Here is a 15770-nt window from a genome sequence, read left to right on the forward strand (position 1 = left end):
AAGAAAGAAAAGGAAAATGTTCAGGAAATGGAGGGAAGGACAGAGCTCTAAAGAAGAGTACCTACAGGTTACTAGGTACTGTAGATCAATCATCAGAAAGGCCAAAGCTGAGAGTGAGCTAAGATTGGCCAGGGAAGCCCATTGTAACAAGAAAAGATTTTTCAGTTACGTGAGGAGCAAACGTAAAGTAAAGGAGGCAATAGGCCCGCTGTTGGGTGCGGATGGACAAACTCTAACGAAAGATGCAGAGAAAGCAGAAAGGCTTAGTGCCTATTTTACATCTGTTTTTTCCCACAGGTCTAAGTGTTTAGGCACATCTAGAGATGGCTGTAGCCAAAGGATAGTGTCTGGGTGGCAGGTTAACATGGATAGAGAGGTGGTCGAGAGGCATTTAGCTGCACTGGATGAGTTCAAATCCCCTGGTCCAGATGAAATGCACCCGAGAGTACTCAAAGAACTTTCCAGAGAACTTGCACAGCCCTTGTCCATCATCTTCGGAACCTCTTTAAGGACTGGAGATGTCCCGGAGGACTAGAAAAGAGCAAACGTTATTCCGATCTTCAAAAAAGGGAGGAAGGATGACCCGGGAAACTACAGACCAGTGAGTCTGACCTCTGTTGTGGGGAAGATAATGGAGCAGATATTAAAGGGAGCGATCTGCAAACATCTGGAGGACAATTTGGTGATCCAAGGAAGTCAGCATGGATTTGTCTCCAACAGGTCCTGCCAGACCAACCTAGTTTCCTTTTTTGACCAAGTAACAGGTTTGCTGGATCGGGGAAATTTGGTTGATGTCATTTACTTGGATTTTAGTAAAGCTTTTGACAAGGTTCCCCATGATGTTCTGATGGATAAGTTGAAGGACTGCAATCTGGATTTTCAGATCGTTAGGTGGATAGGGAATTGGTTAGAGAACCGCACTCAAAGAGTTGTTGTCAATGGTGTTTCATCAGACTGGAGAGAGGTGAGTAGCGGGGTACCTCAGGGTTCGGTGCTCGGCCCGGTACTTTTTAACATATTTATTAATGATCTAGATGAGGGGGTGGAGGGACTACTCATCAAGTTTGCAGATGACACCAAATTGGGAGGACTGGCAAATACTCCGGAAGATAGAGACAGAGTTCAACGAGATCTGAACACAATGGAAAAATGGGCAAATGAGAACAAGATGCAATTTAATAAAGATAAGTGTAAAGTTCTGCATCTGGGTCAGAAAAATGAAAAGCATGCCTACTGGATGGGGGATACGCTTCTAGGTACCACTGTGTGTGAACGAGACCTTGGGGTACTTGTGGATTGTAAACTAAACATGAGCAGGCAGTGTGATGCAGCGGTAAAAAAGGCAAATGCCATTTTGGGCTGTATCAACAGAGGCATCACATCAAAATCACAAGATGTCATAGTCCCATTGTATACGGCACTGGTCAGACCACACCTGGAGTACTGTGTGCAGTTCTGGAGGCCTCACTTCAAGAAGGACATCGATAAAATTGAAAGGGTACAGAGGAGAGCGACGAAGATGATCTGGGGCCAAGGGACCAAGCCCTATGAAGATAGGTTGAGGGACTTGGGAATGTTCAGCCTGGAGAAAAGGAGGTTGAGAGGGGACATGATAGCCCTCTTTAAGTATTTGAAAGGTTGTCACTTGGAGGAGGGCAGGATGCTGTTTCTGCTGGCTGCAGAGGAGAGGACACGCAGTAATGGGTTTAAACTTCAAGTACAACGATATAGGCTAGATATCAGGAAAAAGTTTTTCTCAGTCAGAGTCGTTCAGCAGTGGAATAGGCTGCCTAAGGAGGTGGTGAGCTCCCCCTCACTGGAAGTCTTCAAGCAAAGGTTGGATACACACTTTTCTTGGATGCTTTAGGATGCTTAGGGCTAATCCTGCGTTGAGCAGGGGGTTGGACTAGATGGCCTGTATGGCCCCTTCCAACTCTATGATTCTATGATTCTATGATTACAGACCGCTCCTATTCTCCTGCATAAAAGTCACAGTATCTATGACAGATTGCTAGAAGGAAGGCAAAAAACACTCAAGACATCCAAACTTCCATCATACAGGAGGGTGGCTTTTAATCAGTAGCCTTTAAAAGGCCTGGTCATATTAATCACTCTTTCCTGCACCATCTTTGCAATGCTCTTTTTGTGTGTATTTGGCAATATGATGGTGGAAAGTGTCACTGTTATCTGACAATCCCATAGGTTTTTCAGATGTTCAGAGGTGGTTAGCCATTACCTACATGAACCTAGCAACCCTGGATTTCTTTGACAGACTCCCACCCAGATGAAACGGCTTCTAACGCTGAACAGCTTCCATAAATGTAGATTCAGGTTAGGTAGCCGTGTTGGCCTGAAGCAACAGAATGAAGTCTAACTTCCTTGGCACTTTTAAGACCAACGAAGTTTAATTCTGGGTATATGCTTTCGTGTGCACACACACTTCCTTAGATGCCCAAAATTAAACTTTGTTAGTCTTCAAGGTACCACTGGACTCAAACTCTGTTCAGCAAACGCGTTAGCCTTCAAGGCGCCGCGAGAATTATGTTCTTAAAATCGTAGCCGATCCTCTTCCACCCCTGCGACTCAAGAGCCACCAAAGTCGACCTCTCGCGCCTGAAACACAAAACATCCCGAGTTAGGAAAAATAGAAAGCAAAAGCGGCCGGGAAGGACAAAATAAGCCGCTACCAGCCACCGGGCAACACTGGCCACGACCAGCGCACCCCCACCGCCCGCCCCGCCTCAGGAGACGCCTCAAAAGCCGGAGTCAAACTTGCCGATGTAGGCGCGAGGCAGTGGGCGGAGCTTCCTCCGGCACGACTTCCGGCTGCCGCTGCGGCGTCCTGTTTTTCCTCCCCGTGACAGCAACGGCGGCGATTTCTCGGCGGCGGAAGCGAGGGAGGGTGGCCGGGCAGGTTAGGCTAGGCTAGACTACGCTACGTGGGGCTGTGCCGAGGCGGCCGCCATGGAGTAAGCGAGCCGGGGTCGGCGCTGGTCAACCGCGCCCCGCCGTGGGGCAGCCCCCTTCCTTCAGGTGGAGGTGAGCGGTGGGGCCTGGCGCGGAACCCTCGCTGTCGCGGGTGGAACAGGAAGGCTGCTTGGCCTGGACGCCCCGGTGAGGAAGGTGCCACCCACTCCTCCCCAGGTGCAGGGCCTGGCCGGTCGAGAGGAGAGGAGTGGCGTGGACAGAGGAGGCGCTGGGGCCTCCGTAGCGCCTTCCCTCCCGGCCAGTTTGGGCTGCGAGCGCGTAAATCCGGATCCTTTCTACTAAAACGCCAGCAAATCGCCTACAGATCCTCTTCACGCGAAGGAAGAAGGGCTGCTCCAAGTCTTGCTGTGGGGGGTTTTCAGTGGAGAAACTCTTACGGAAGTGTTGCTGACTTTATTCAGCCATTTGTGTTGTAGTTCTCATTTCAGCTGTCAACATGTCAAAGGTTTCTTAAAAGCATTTGAGCAGTTCCGCGTTCAGTTTAGTTCACTTCTTGGCTAAGCTGTTATAATAGTGCAAGCACTCAAATGCATTCTGTGTATTAGCAAAGCTGTGGCATAGCACTGTTAATTGTACATATTTGTGTGCCCTGTTTCCCACCTCTTTTTATCATTGGACAAAGCTTACAGGAAGATTGTCAGATGATTGTGTTACGCCAGATCTCTTCCTTTAAGGAAAAGGACTCAGTGTAGGACATTATGAGTCTTCTCTGTTTGATATGGCATAGGACTTGAAAGTTGTGCATTTTTGCAAATTTCTTGGAATGACCCATTTTTAAATGCTCCCTTTCTCACCCCTCCCCCAAGTGCAAAAATCTATTTGGACTCCACCCCATTGGGATTGAAAACTGTTCTTCATGTCTTGTATTTCATTGTCAGAACGTTCTAACTGACACCAGTAGTCTGCTAAATGTACACCAAATGCAATAAGAATGTGTGCTCATATATAGGTGATAAAGTTTTGTGATCCCCATTATAGAGCTGACTTTCTTGTAAGAGGACCCCACTAGACAGTTGTTCTACCTTCTGCAGGCAAGATTCAGAACTGTATTTTCTTGTTTCTAGAAAAAATTGCCAAGCTGTGATGATTAGCACAGCTCCATGGACTACTGTCTTTTTGCCGTCAAGTCACAGCCGATTTATGGCAACCTAATTGGGTTTTCAAATTAAAAGATTTTAAGTAATTGACTGGATTATGTGATCTACATGACATGGTGGCATATCTTTAGTGGATACATTGTAACCCCTTCTCTGATTTGGAACATGGTCATTAAATATTTTTAAATTATCATTATTTGTTCAGTATAATTTTTAGTGAAGCTAAGCATGCCTACTTGAGCAAACGTGAAGGCATTTGGATTCCAAATGCCTTATCAGAAGTCCAACTTTTGACATTTTCACATATTTTCTTTACTGGTAACTTTCTGAAATATTTGATATCCTTTTTATGGGTCTAGAAACAGTTCGTTCAGAGGGTCTACCAAACTATCGTTTATCTTCAAAAACCTGTGTACTCTTTTCTTGCCCATAGATTCTTTTTCAGTTTGGCCATATTTTTAATATATTTTCATTTATTTATATACCACCCTACACAGTGAGCCAGCTCATCTGAATTGGCAAACTATTATTAGTGCTCTCTTAAAACCAGAATCGGAAACACATTTTGAAAGATACCTTTCAGTTACTGTTTGGAGGAAAATCAACCATAGTTTGCTGATTCAAATGTTATGTTATGATTCGCACTAAACTGCAGGCTGAAATTGGCACTACACACAATGGAGTCCATGAGTCTGTGGTTCATCTCGTATACACCTTTGGGAGGATAGTCTGTCCCAAGCCAGAATGTTCAGCAAATCTTGTGTCATGTTCTAGAATTAGAACCCAAAAGTAACTGAACTGTCAGAAATGTGCAGTGCTTTTTGGAGGGATTTTCAGGATGTTCTGTACTGATAGTATGAGACAAGATATTCTTATTGCTCCCAATTCCACAAAGTTTCTTATCTAAAGCCCTTCTGTTTGTTTTGGGGTTTTTTTGGAAAATTTCTGTCTTTCTGTGGGGAATGTGCCCAAAGGTGCTCTACAAATAAAACAATTAAAACCCTGATCAATATAAAAGTTAATGAAACCCAGCATGCAGTAACACAGCCAGAGTATAAAACATGGAGCAGCTTAAAATGGGTATTAAAAATTTTCAGACTATAAAATGATACACGCTCATACAGTAAGAATTAGAATAAGAATCCTGTGTCTAGTAACTTGCCTGAGTTAATTGGTAGAAGTTGTCCACTTAAGCAGTCTGATAAACGTTAGAACATGTTTCAGTTTCTTAGTTACTTATCTGTTGGAGGCAAATATGACAATCACAGAGCTCTGTGTGTACATAATAATTCTCTATTATAATGGAAGAATAATAATTCTCTATTATAATGGAATGAAGAAAAAATGATAAATTCAATCCTTGATCTTCCTATACTTCTCATATGTCTATCTAGGGGATCTTCATTGCACTTGTTAAGTGAACTTTGTTGTCTTAGATGCATTTTTTACTTTATTTATTTTAAGTGATATCTTGATTTAGAACACCTCAGCATTAGAATGAAATGCTGATTTTTTCCAGTTTAAAAAATTCTATTTGCCTAAATGTTTGAGGTCTAACATCTCAATTTTAAGTAAATGTATCATCGTTGTCATGAAGATAGATTCAAGTCAGTAGCTATGTTGGTCTGAAGCAATAGGACAAAGTTTGACTCCATTAGCACCTCTAAGACCAACAAATTTTAATTCTAAGTATAGGTTTGTTGGACTTAAAGATGCTACTGGACTCAAACTTCATTTTGTTGTCATGAGTTAGTAATGAAGGTTGAATTTTCATATACTGATTGTTCCAAAGCTTATTCTAAAATGCGTCTTTTTATTTGGGGACTATGTGTTTCAGCTTTCTTTAGCATTTATGTCATTTTAGCAAAACGTCCAAGATAATTTTAAAAATTCTTTCTTTGTAGGTAAGCGTTCTAGCAAACAGTTGTCACAATGGAGTCTATGCTAAACAAATTGAAGAGCACTGTTACAAAAGTGACTGCAGATGTCACTAGTGCAGTCATGGGAAATCCAGTTACCAGGGAATTTGATGTTGGCCGTCATATTGCTAGTGGTGGCAATGGGCTTGCCTGGAAGATTTTTAACGGCACTAAGAAGTCTACAAAACAGGTGAGGTTGTTAGAAGCAATCCAGATATCTTAACATTATGGTAAATGCAATTATATGTGTATTCATGGTTACAGTAGTTGCACATGTTTTGAAAAGACAAGTGTTAGCTAGTGTGGTATAGTGGTTAAAGAATGCTGACCTCTGATCTGGAGATTCCCCACTCCTGCACATGCAGCCATCTGGGTGACCTTGAGCTAGCCATAGTTTTCTTAGGACTGTTCTTGCAGAGCAGTTTTCTTAGAGCTCTCTCACCCCCATCTGCCTCATAGGGTATCTGTTGTGGGGAGAGGAACGGAAAGGTGTTTTAAGCCACTTTTGGACTGCTTTGGCTAGAGAAAAGCAGGGTATAAAAACTCGCTCTTCTCAGCTCTCCTTGGTTTCCATTACTATTGAATATTTATTGCTGATATAAAGTGCTACATTTATGCAAAGTGCCCTATCACCAGTTTTCTCACTTCTATTCTTCTAGTTCTGTATACAGGGAGACAGAGAAAAGGGGAGGGAGGTGCAGCTGAGGCACAGACCAAAAGCAGGATCTGGGGACGAGAGTGTGTGTAGACCGTGCAGCCAGAAACAGGAAGGGTAGGTTACAAAGCAGGGACTAATAGAGGACTGCCAAAAATGAAGTGGGCGAGCAGGAAGACATGCTGCAAGAATAAGAAGCATCATCTATGGAGAAAGATCAGAGGGAAATTGAGGCAATTAGGATCAAAATGAGGGGAGGGGGTATGGATCTAATAGAGAGTCCTAAGACCAAAGGGGAAAGTGGCAGGGAAGATAAAGGTAAAGGTATCTCCTGTGCAAGCACCGGGTCATGTCTGACCCTTGGGGTGACTCCCTCTAGCGTTTTCTTGGCAGACTCAATACAGGGTGGTTTGCCAGTGCCTTCCCCAGTCATTACCGTTCACCCCCCAGCAAGCTAGATACTCATTTTACTGACCTCGGAAGGATGGAAGGCTGAGTCAACCTTGAGCCGGCCGCTGGGATCGAACTCCCAGCCTCGTGGTCAGAGCTTCAGATAGCATGTTGGCTGCCTTACTACCTTGTACCACAAGAGGCTCTGGCAGGGAAGGTAAATAAGGTAAAAGAAATAGGTGAAAAAAGGGAAGGGATCTATGCAAGTGCAAGTTGCAAAATGCTCGTGGGACAGAGCTTGATCAGGCAGAAGGGCCAGCTGAAAGGCTGTGTAAGGCTGGAATGGCTGCAAGCCATTTAAAACCACTTTTATGCTTTCTTCCTTTTGGAAGGAGGAGAAGCAAACGAGAGTGTTTAAATGGCCTGAAATTTGAACCAAACGGTTAAGTTTCATGGCTTCTGTTCCAGGAATACCGTGAACCCTGAAATAAACCGGTTTGTGTCCATACGTAGTCAGAATGGCAATCTTAGAGTAGTAATAATAACTATTGCTTTAATGTTAAAATTAAAGCAGAATATTATTTACAAAAGTACTTAAAGGACATTAGTTATTTGTATGATCATTTAATTATCTTTTATGGCTTATTTTTTAGGAAGTGGCAGTTTTTGTCTTTGATAAAAAACTAATGGACAAATATCAGAAATTTGATAAAGATCAGATCATTGATTCTTTAAAAAGGGGAGTTCAGCAGCTAACAAGACTTCGGCATCCTCGATTGCTAACTGTGCAACATCCATTAGAAGAATCTCGGCAAGTTTCTTTGTGACTAAATTACATATGATTTTTTAGAAATATGTTAATATTCATTCATCTAGCTTGAATTACTTCTTGAAAATAGTCAACTTACATAAGGTTAACTAGAGTTTATCAGGAAAGTGAGTCTGTTTTTTTCTACTGTTTATAGTTTACCCTGTATCTTTAATTCTGGTTTCCTTTTTCTTGTTGTGAGGCAAAAATATATCTGGTTAATTCAAGGATGTTGTCAAGAAAACCCAAGTTCTTCACTGTCCCCTCAAAATTCTTGGCTGTGTGGATGCATTCTTATGGCAATGGGGCAGTGGTGGCACATCTATGCTGATTTCTGGGTCCGCTGTTGTGGTTCGTGTCATGCTTCAGTGTCACATAATATCATAACAGAAAAGCCCAGCATCAGTTGCTACTTCCCAAACATCCTTTGAACAATACCAAGTATACATCCTTTTTCTGGTCACATTTTGTTTCCTTCCCAGTTTATTTTATGCAGCAATGAATATTGTGAGAGATGTAGATTTACAATTATATTCACAATATATAGCCTGATTGCTTCTCTGCCATCAACTCTTAATTTCCCTACTTACCTAGCTGGTTTTTATTCTACATTGTATTTGCACCATTTTCTTATTTGACAAATTTGTTTCCTTTTAGGGACTGTTTGGCATTTTGTACAGAACCAATCTGTGCTAGTTTAGCTAATGTTCTTGGCAATTGGGACAATCTTCCATCACCTGTACCCTCTGACATTAAAGAATATAAACTTTATGATGTGGAAACAAAATATGGCTTGCTTCAGGTATTTATTTTGGCTATTGTATTTTTAAAATTTATTTTCCTGTCTTTGGTAAATAGAATGCTCTTGGTGTTATGAATATTCTTATTTTATCAGCAAATTCAACAGAGCCACTTACATAACTAGAGTTTGACTGGTGTAAATATTTGCAGGAGTAGGACCTTGCATTTATTCTGTAACACTATGTACTCTTCCTGTTCTTATAACTTCCAATTCTGACTATTCAGTAACATGAATCAGACTCCAGAAATCGTAAGAAAGTACTAGAAATGCTATTCTTGCAACAGCAAACCCCCTGAAAAACTTGTACAATAGCCAGCTGTTATTTTATAACATAGCAATCTGTAGGAATTGTTTCATAAATTTTATTGGGGGGGGGATTGCAGACCAGCAGCTGCCTTGTATTCCCTAGATTGTTTAGAAAATAGATTGGTCTAGGTTTCTTTACTTACTGGCTCATTAACATATAAGCCTTTTCAATATATGCAAGATATTGACACCTTTTGGAAAGCCATTGCTTCAATCTATTGTGAGTGTAGTTGAACCTGGAGAAGGAAGCAAAGAAATGCTTGCCCAGTCTGGGCTTGAGCTTTCCTGCATTTCATTTATTATTTCTGTTAGACCAAGTGGATCCAGTTGTAGTGAGAGAACTATTCTTTCAAGAAAACTGGTGGGGAAGGAAGAAGAGATGCCCCTGCACCCTAAACTTGTGGTTACCCTTGGGATCATCAGTTAACGAAGGTGACTTTTGCTCCCACTTGCAATAACTTGTTTACATTCTCCCCCATTCAGACAAATAACATTAGGTTTTTTTTTGGGGGGGTGGACTTAAGAGCAGCATCTTAGGGACAGCATTGGAATGGTGAAAAATCTGGCCTCCATCCCAGGTGCTGGCTAGTTGGGCCGAGCGATAGCATACACTTACCAGCCCACCGACCTTTTACTTAATCCCTAATATTGTATGACTAAATGGGCATGATTACTTCATTTAGATAGTATGTTAAACATTTCATCATAATTTAAAATCCTTTTGTGTTTTCTGGTTAATAAACATAGCCTCTTTAAAGGAAGAAAACTCCAGAGTAATTCACATAGGGTAATGTGCAAGTATTCAGTAGCATTAAAAGAACACCTAAGTTATCCTTTGACATGGGTTATCTTCTCCCTTACAGGTTTCTGAAGGTTTGTCCTTTCTACATAGCAGTGTAAAAATGGTCCATGGTAACCTTACTCCTGAAAATATAATTTTGAATAAAAGTGGAGCATGGAAAATTATGGGGTTTGATTTCTATATTCAGTCTACAAATCCATCTGAGCAAGAGGTAATGAGGTGTTTAACATACTTGTCATGAACACTGAAGTCCTAGTTGGGGGTCTGACTCTCAACTATTTGATCTTAGGCAAAATGTAGATTTTGGAGAAGTGGGGAAAACAGTTTTCTACCCGTGGAATTTGAGGTATTAAATCTGATGTGTCACCACAGAATATAAGGGATTAGTTAGTTGGCTTATCCTAATGGAAATAAATCTCTTAGGAATGGCCTGACCTGTTGAACTATGTGAGATCTTCCAATTCAGTGAAGTCAAAAAATAAAGTTTGTTGATCTGTCAGCACAAGTCCAGTTTTTTATGGTTTGTGTTTAGGTTATTGTAAATAAGCTAGAGAATGTCACCTTGCTGATCCAGAAGTGCTGAAGCATAGTTATCATTCTGTTTACTGTCATACATAAAGCAAACAAATTTTTCATGCATTTCTCTGGAAATACATGAATTAAAAATTAGTTAGCATTTCAGCAAACATGACGCTTATTTGCCGGTATGAGCAAGTTAAGGTCTTCCCTTATTTATTACAATCACTTTAGATGTTAATTGCTGTCAGTATTAGGGAGCATTGCTTCAGTAATTTAATTTTAAAGTTATACTTTGGAATTTTGTATAATTTTCTTGGTATTTGTCTTGCAGCCTAAATTCTCTTGCAAAGAATGGGACCCAAATTTGCCAACTTTGTGTCTTCCAAATCCCCAGTATTTGGCTCCAGAATACATCCTTTCAGTGAGTTGCGAGACAGCCAGTGACATGTACTCTCTGGGAGCAATTACATATGCTGTCTTTAATAATGGAAAGCCTATTTTTGAAGTCAACAAGCAAGATATATATAAAAGTTTCAGTAGACAGCTGGATCAGGTATTTGTGATTAAGACTATATCTGTTAAATTCATATTTGAAAGCATTAGTATTGTGAAGATTAGTATTGTGAAGACAGTAGTGCTTGGCCGCTACGAACACTATTGTGGGCCTTGATGTGCTAAACAGCAGTTCTCAGGCTGGCCGCTGCACCAGGCAACCCTATTAATTATTCTGAGCATAGTTTGTCCTTTCATCAATGTAGAAAAAAATTATTGAACATGAAGTAGAAGGCATATCTACAGTTAAGAAAATCAGTGAATAGGACATGTCTGGTCAGTGTTCGATGGTTTGTTTTCCCTGTGTGTTCTGCTCAACTGTCTTCTCATGTTTCCCACCTCTGATCTCTGTGTCTCAGTGGCTTCCAGTATTCCTTATGGGTGCATTTTGAGAAACTTTTGAGCAACTGGAGTTCCAAGTTGAGGCCTTATTTATTTTACATATCCTGTTGTTCTCTATGCATCAGAAAAAAACCACAATCTTACCTATAAGCAAAGTATGTTAGTTATGAATGGGTATTAGTTACGAAAGTGGACTGTATTGTGGAAGTATGATATCACCAGAGTCTACCCCTGCTATCATCAGGACATGGGATACTGGAGATTTGGCAATATATTTGACTAAGCCAGTGAGACAAAGATCAGTGTGAAGCTTGGTAGATAAATGGCAGAATGCTGACTCCTAAAGTCTCAGTGGGTATCAGGGTTGTGCAGGGAAGGGAGAGGGACTTATAATCCTTCAGTATTGGTCACACTCCTTGGGTGGAGGGGGAAAGAACAGAAAGAGCTGGTTCTCACCAATGTGTTTCTTGCCCTATTCAGGGCTTGGGCAGCCAGCATAGTAGTAGCCATGTGTAAGCCTGTCATCTCAGAAGTTGGACTCAAGAACCAACCCTTGCTTGGGCCTGGTGATGGGGTGGGGCTTGGGAAGTAGGCATTTAGTGATTCTGGAGCCCCATCCAGGACTTTTTCTCTAGTCCCCAGATGCACAAAGAGCAGCCCTGGTCTCAGCAGTTCAGTTGTACTCACCATTTCGTTTTGCATTGTTTCATTGGAATCCAACTAGCCCCTGCTGAGAGTTGCAGTATAGCAGTGCCTCCGGAGTCACCAGATTGGTGGTCTGGAGTGTAACCTGGCTGCTGCACTGGTTCTTACTGATAACATCTAAGGAGCCAGGGCAGAGGGGAGAGGGAATCTATTGTGAGCAACTAACAACTATGATTGATCATATCTGCAGTTACAGGCAACTTGAAAATAAGAAATTAAGCTGTGCCTCATGATATTTCTGAAGTCTGTGTGGGACTCACAGGGACTTCTAGAGATTTTCTAGTTGAAGAAGGATCAGTAAATACATTACTAATATTTACAAAGCCATTGCATACACAAGTATTTATTTACTTATTTCATTTCAGTACTGTACAGTAATATACCACTCTCCACTAAGGCTCAGGGGAGTTCACATAGAATGTAATAGAACAATACATTAGACTGGCTGAATATAATAAAGGTAACAATAGTAATAACAGTAAACAGAGAATAACATTCTAACAGGCCTGTGGCTGGTCAGATCTGTCACATGGGTTCAAGGGAGAGGGTTGAGGCCCAGTTGTGTTGTATAGTTTTGGTTGACCTCAAATGCCTGGTGGAGGAGTTCTCTTTTTTAGGCGCCTGCAGATCTATTTTAGTATGGCTGTTTGCTTAATTATGAGTTTAAATATGCAGACTGTAGAATTCAGCTTGTCATTACATAGAATTTATATTACTGGTAAATATGTCATTTTTAATATATATATATATACAGTGTATAGAGTATGTATGCTATATCCAGGATTTTGTTTAATAATAACAATGAACTGTGGTTTACCTGTTTTATGCAGCTTAGTCGCTTAGGTTCCAACACACTGCAAAACATCCCAGAAGAGGTTCGTGAGCACGTAAAGCTGCTGTTAAATGTAGCTCCTGCTGTCAGGCCAGATGCAGACCAAATGACTAAGGTGAGCAAGCAGAAACATCTACTTAAAATAGTTATTCATCTTAAACCTTTTCAAAAACTGCTTTGATAGCCAAAATGGACTTTTAATGTTATTTTGAACATCATTTTGGTTTTGAGAGACCTTAAAGGTCTTCATTTATTTTGCCTTTTTTTTGTACGAAGTTAAACTTTTTGTTTTATTGCTCAAAGGGAGTACTTAGTGGTTCATAGGAACTGTTCTCACAGAATGCTCTTTTTTTTAGAAGATGATGTTTTGCTGCTATCTAGAAAATAGGTCATATTTATAAAAACACACAAAAGGCTATCATGCAGGTTAGGTTGTGCCACTTAGCTCTATGTGCTTTAGTATTTTTATTGCAATTTATCATAAATTATACAGTAACTTTTTGTTTCTTTATTTTTAGATACCCTTCTTTGATGATGTTGGGGCAGTAACACTACAATACTTTGATTCTTTATTCCAAAGGGATAATCTTCAAAAATCACAGTTTTTTAAAGGGCTTCCGAAGGTTTTACCAAAATTACCTAAGGTCAGATAATTTTAGTAGATCCTTGCTTTGATACACAATACCATATGTGTTGTGGCTGTGGCTTGGAAGCAGGCATTGTCGCTCCATCACAGACTTCAGTTTTGGGAAGGGTAACAAGGGCCTGAAGAGCTTCTCATTTGATTTTATGGTTGAAAATTCTGTGACAGCAAAGAGAACCTTATTTTTAGAATGCTGCCAAACTTTTAATTGAGATTTTAGTAATAATGTTAGTCTTGTAAGTTCCCTTCATTCAGAATAAAACCAAAAAAACCTGGCTCCTAGAAGTAAGTGAACATTGACAATAACTTAGTGTATTAATCTCTGCTGACATTATTGTCCAATACTGGCTTCCATAGAAAAGCCATTTCATGTAGAAGCACACACTGTACAAGTATTGAGTTCTTGGATTGGGCTGATAACATGAAAGCTGCTGCATTCTTTATATTTTTGACCTTTTTATAATTGTGTGTTGATATTAATGATATTGATTTTTAAATATGTTTATGAGCCTTTTCTACCTTGTAAATAACATATCTTCTCTTTCAGCGTGTTATAGTTCAGAGGATTTTGCCTTGCTTGACCTCTGAATTTGTAAATCCAGACATGGTACCCTTTGTTTTGCCTAATGTTTTGCTCATTGCGGAGGAGTGTACCAAAGAAGAATATATCAAGTTAATTCTACCTGATCTCAGCCCTGTTTTTAAACAGCAAGAACCAGTCCAGGTATATACATAACTTTTTACTTAAAGTTAATTCTCCTTTGCTTATCCAGAGTTTTCCTAACAGCACTGATTAAGTGCTAAAATATTGTCATCCTCTTAGCAGGTTGTTTTTCTTGATGGTGCCTAGAAAAGGCTTTCTTCTTTGGAAATAAACTAAATTTCTTATCTATAGTTCCATCTGCTGTCTGTTTCTGTGGAATTTGTGCCATTGCAGTATCTTCCAAAGCCAGTTGAGTGAGAAGTTATTATTATTCCAAGGTGCCAATATAGTATCCCCAGTTAAAATATTTTAAAAATGGTCGGTTAAGGTTTTTAAAATTTATTATTATATACCTTGCCCCTCTTGACAAGTTGACTCGGGGCCCCTCGGCGTTTTGCTTTTGTTCCTGAATATCTTAGAATCATAGAATAATAGAGTTGGAAGGGATCTCATGGGTCATCTAATCCAACCCCCAGCACTATGCAGGACACTCACAACCCTATCACTCATCCACGGTAACCTGCCACCCCCTTAAGCCTTCACAGAATCAGCCTCTCCGTCAGATGGCTATCCAGCCTCTGTTTAAAAATTTCCAAAGATGGAGAACCCACCACTTCCTGAGGAAGCCTGTTCCACTGAGAAACTGCTCTGTCAGGAACTTCTTCCGGATGTTGAGACGGAATTTCTTTTGAATTAATTTCATCCCATTGGATCGGGTACGTCCCTCTGGGGCAAGAGAGAACAACTGTGCTCCATCCTCTATATGGCAGCCTTTTAAATACTTGATGTTTATCAAATCCCCTCTCAGTCGTCTCCTCTCTAGGCTAAACAGACCAAGTTCCCCCAACCTTTCTTCCTATGTCTTGGTCTCCAAACCCCTCCTCTGGACACGCTCCAGTTTGTCTACATCTCTCTTCAACTGGGGTGCCCAAAACTGAACACAGTACTCCAAGTGAGGCCAAACCAGAGTAGAGTAAAGTGGTACCATCACCTCCCGTGATCTGGACACGATACTCCGTTTGATACAGCCCCAAATCCTATTTGCCTTTTTAGCCACCAAGTTACACTGTTGACTCATGTTCAATGTGTGGTCTACTAAGACTCCTAGATCCTTTTCACACTTGCTAGCCAAGACAAGTCTCCCCCATCCTATATTGGTGTGTTTGGTTTTTCCTAGTATCGTTTAGTATTGTCTGCAAATTTAATAACCCTCATCTAAACCCTCATCCAAATCATTTATAAATATGTTGAACAACACAGGCCCCAGGACAGATCCCTGGGGAACTCCACTTGTCACTCTTCTCCAAGAGGATGCTGAACCATTAACAAGTATCCTTTGGTTATGATCTGTCAACTAGTTATCGATTGACCTGACAGAATAAGGATCCATACCCCATTTTACCAACTTGTCAACAAGAATATCATGTGAAACCTTATCAAATGCTTTACTGAAATCCAGATAAACTATGTCCACAGCATTCCCCTGATCCAGCAAAATAGTTACGTTCTTCAAAAAAGAGATAAGGTTGGTCTGACGTGATTTGTTCTTGCAAAACCCATGCTGAGCCTTAGAAATCACAGCTCTCTGTTCCGACTGCTCAAGGACTGACTGTTCGATGATTTGTTCCAAAATTTTGCCAGCTACAGATGTCAAGCTGACAGGTCGATAGTTACCCAGATCCTCTTTTTTCCCTTTCTTGAAGATGG

At 40.7% G+C, this 15770-nt stretch overlaps 1 protein-coding gene across 3 annotated transcripts in view; it reads left to right on the forward strand.

Moving 5' to 3' along the window:
• Positions 1–2816: 2816 nt before the first annotated feature.
• Positions 2817–15770, forward strand: part of SCYL2 (SCY1 like pseudokinase 2) — a 34634-nt gene continuing 21680 nt past the window's right edge. Inside the window, exons 1-9 of one of the 3 annotated variants that reach the window (XM_077339167.1) lie at positions 2817–3039; positions 5990–6194; positions 7703–7860; positions 8515–8659; positions 9829–9978; positions 10618–10839; positions 12716–12832; positions 13236–13361; positions 13908–14084. In XM_077339167.1, coding sequence (XP_077195282.1) covers positions 6018–6194; positions 7703–7860; positions 8515–8659; positions 9829–9978; positions 10618–10839; positions 12716–12832; positions 13236–13361; positions 13908–14084 — 1272 coding nt within the window. In that variant the 5' untranslated portion in view covers positions 2817–3039; positions 5990–6017. Of the gene's footprint in view, positions 3115–5989; positions 6195–7702; positions 7861–8514; positions 8660–9263; positions 9398–9828; positions 9979–10617; positions 10840–12715; positions 12833–13235; positions 13362–13907; positions 14085–15770 lie in introns of those variants that run through there. The other 2 variants (XM_077339169.1, XM_077339170.1) reach the window with 2 other exon arrangements.

Source organism: Paroedura picta, chromosome 5 (genome assembly GCF_049243985.1).
Source record: "Paroedura picta isolate Pp20150507F chromosome 5, Ppicta_v3.0, whole genome shotgun sequence".
Classification (NCBI taxonomy): domain Eukaryota; kingdom Metazoa; phylum Chordata; class Lepidosauria; order Squamata; family Gekkonidae; genus Paroedura; species Paroedura picta.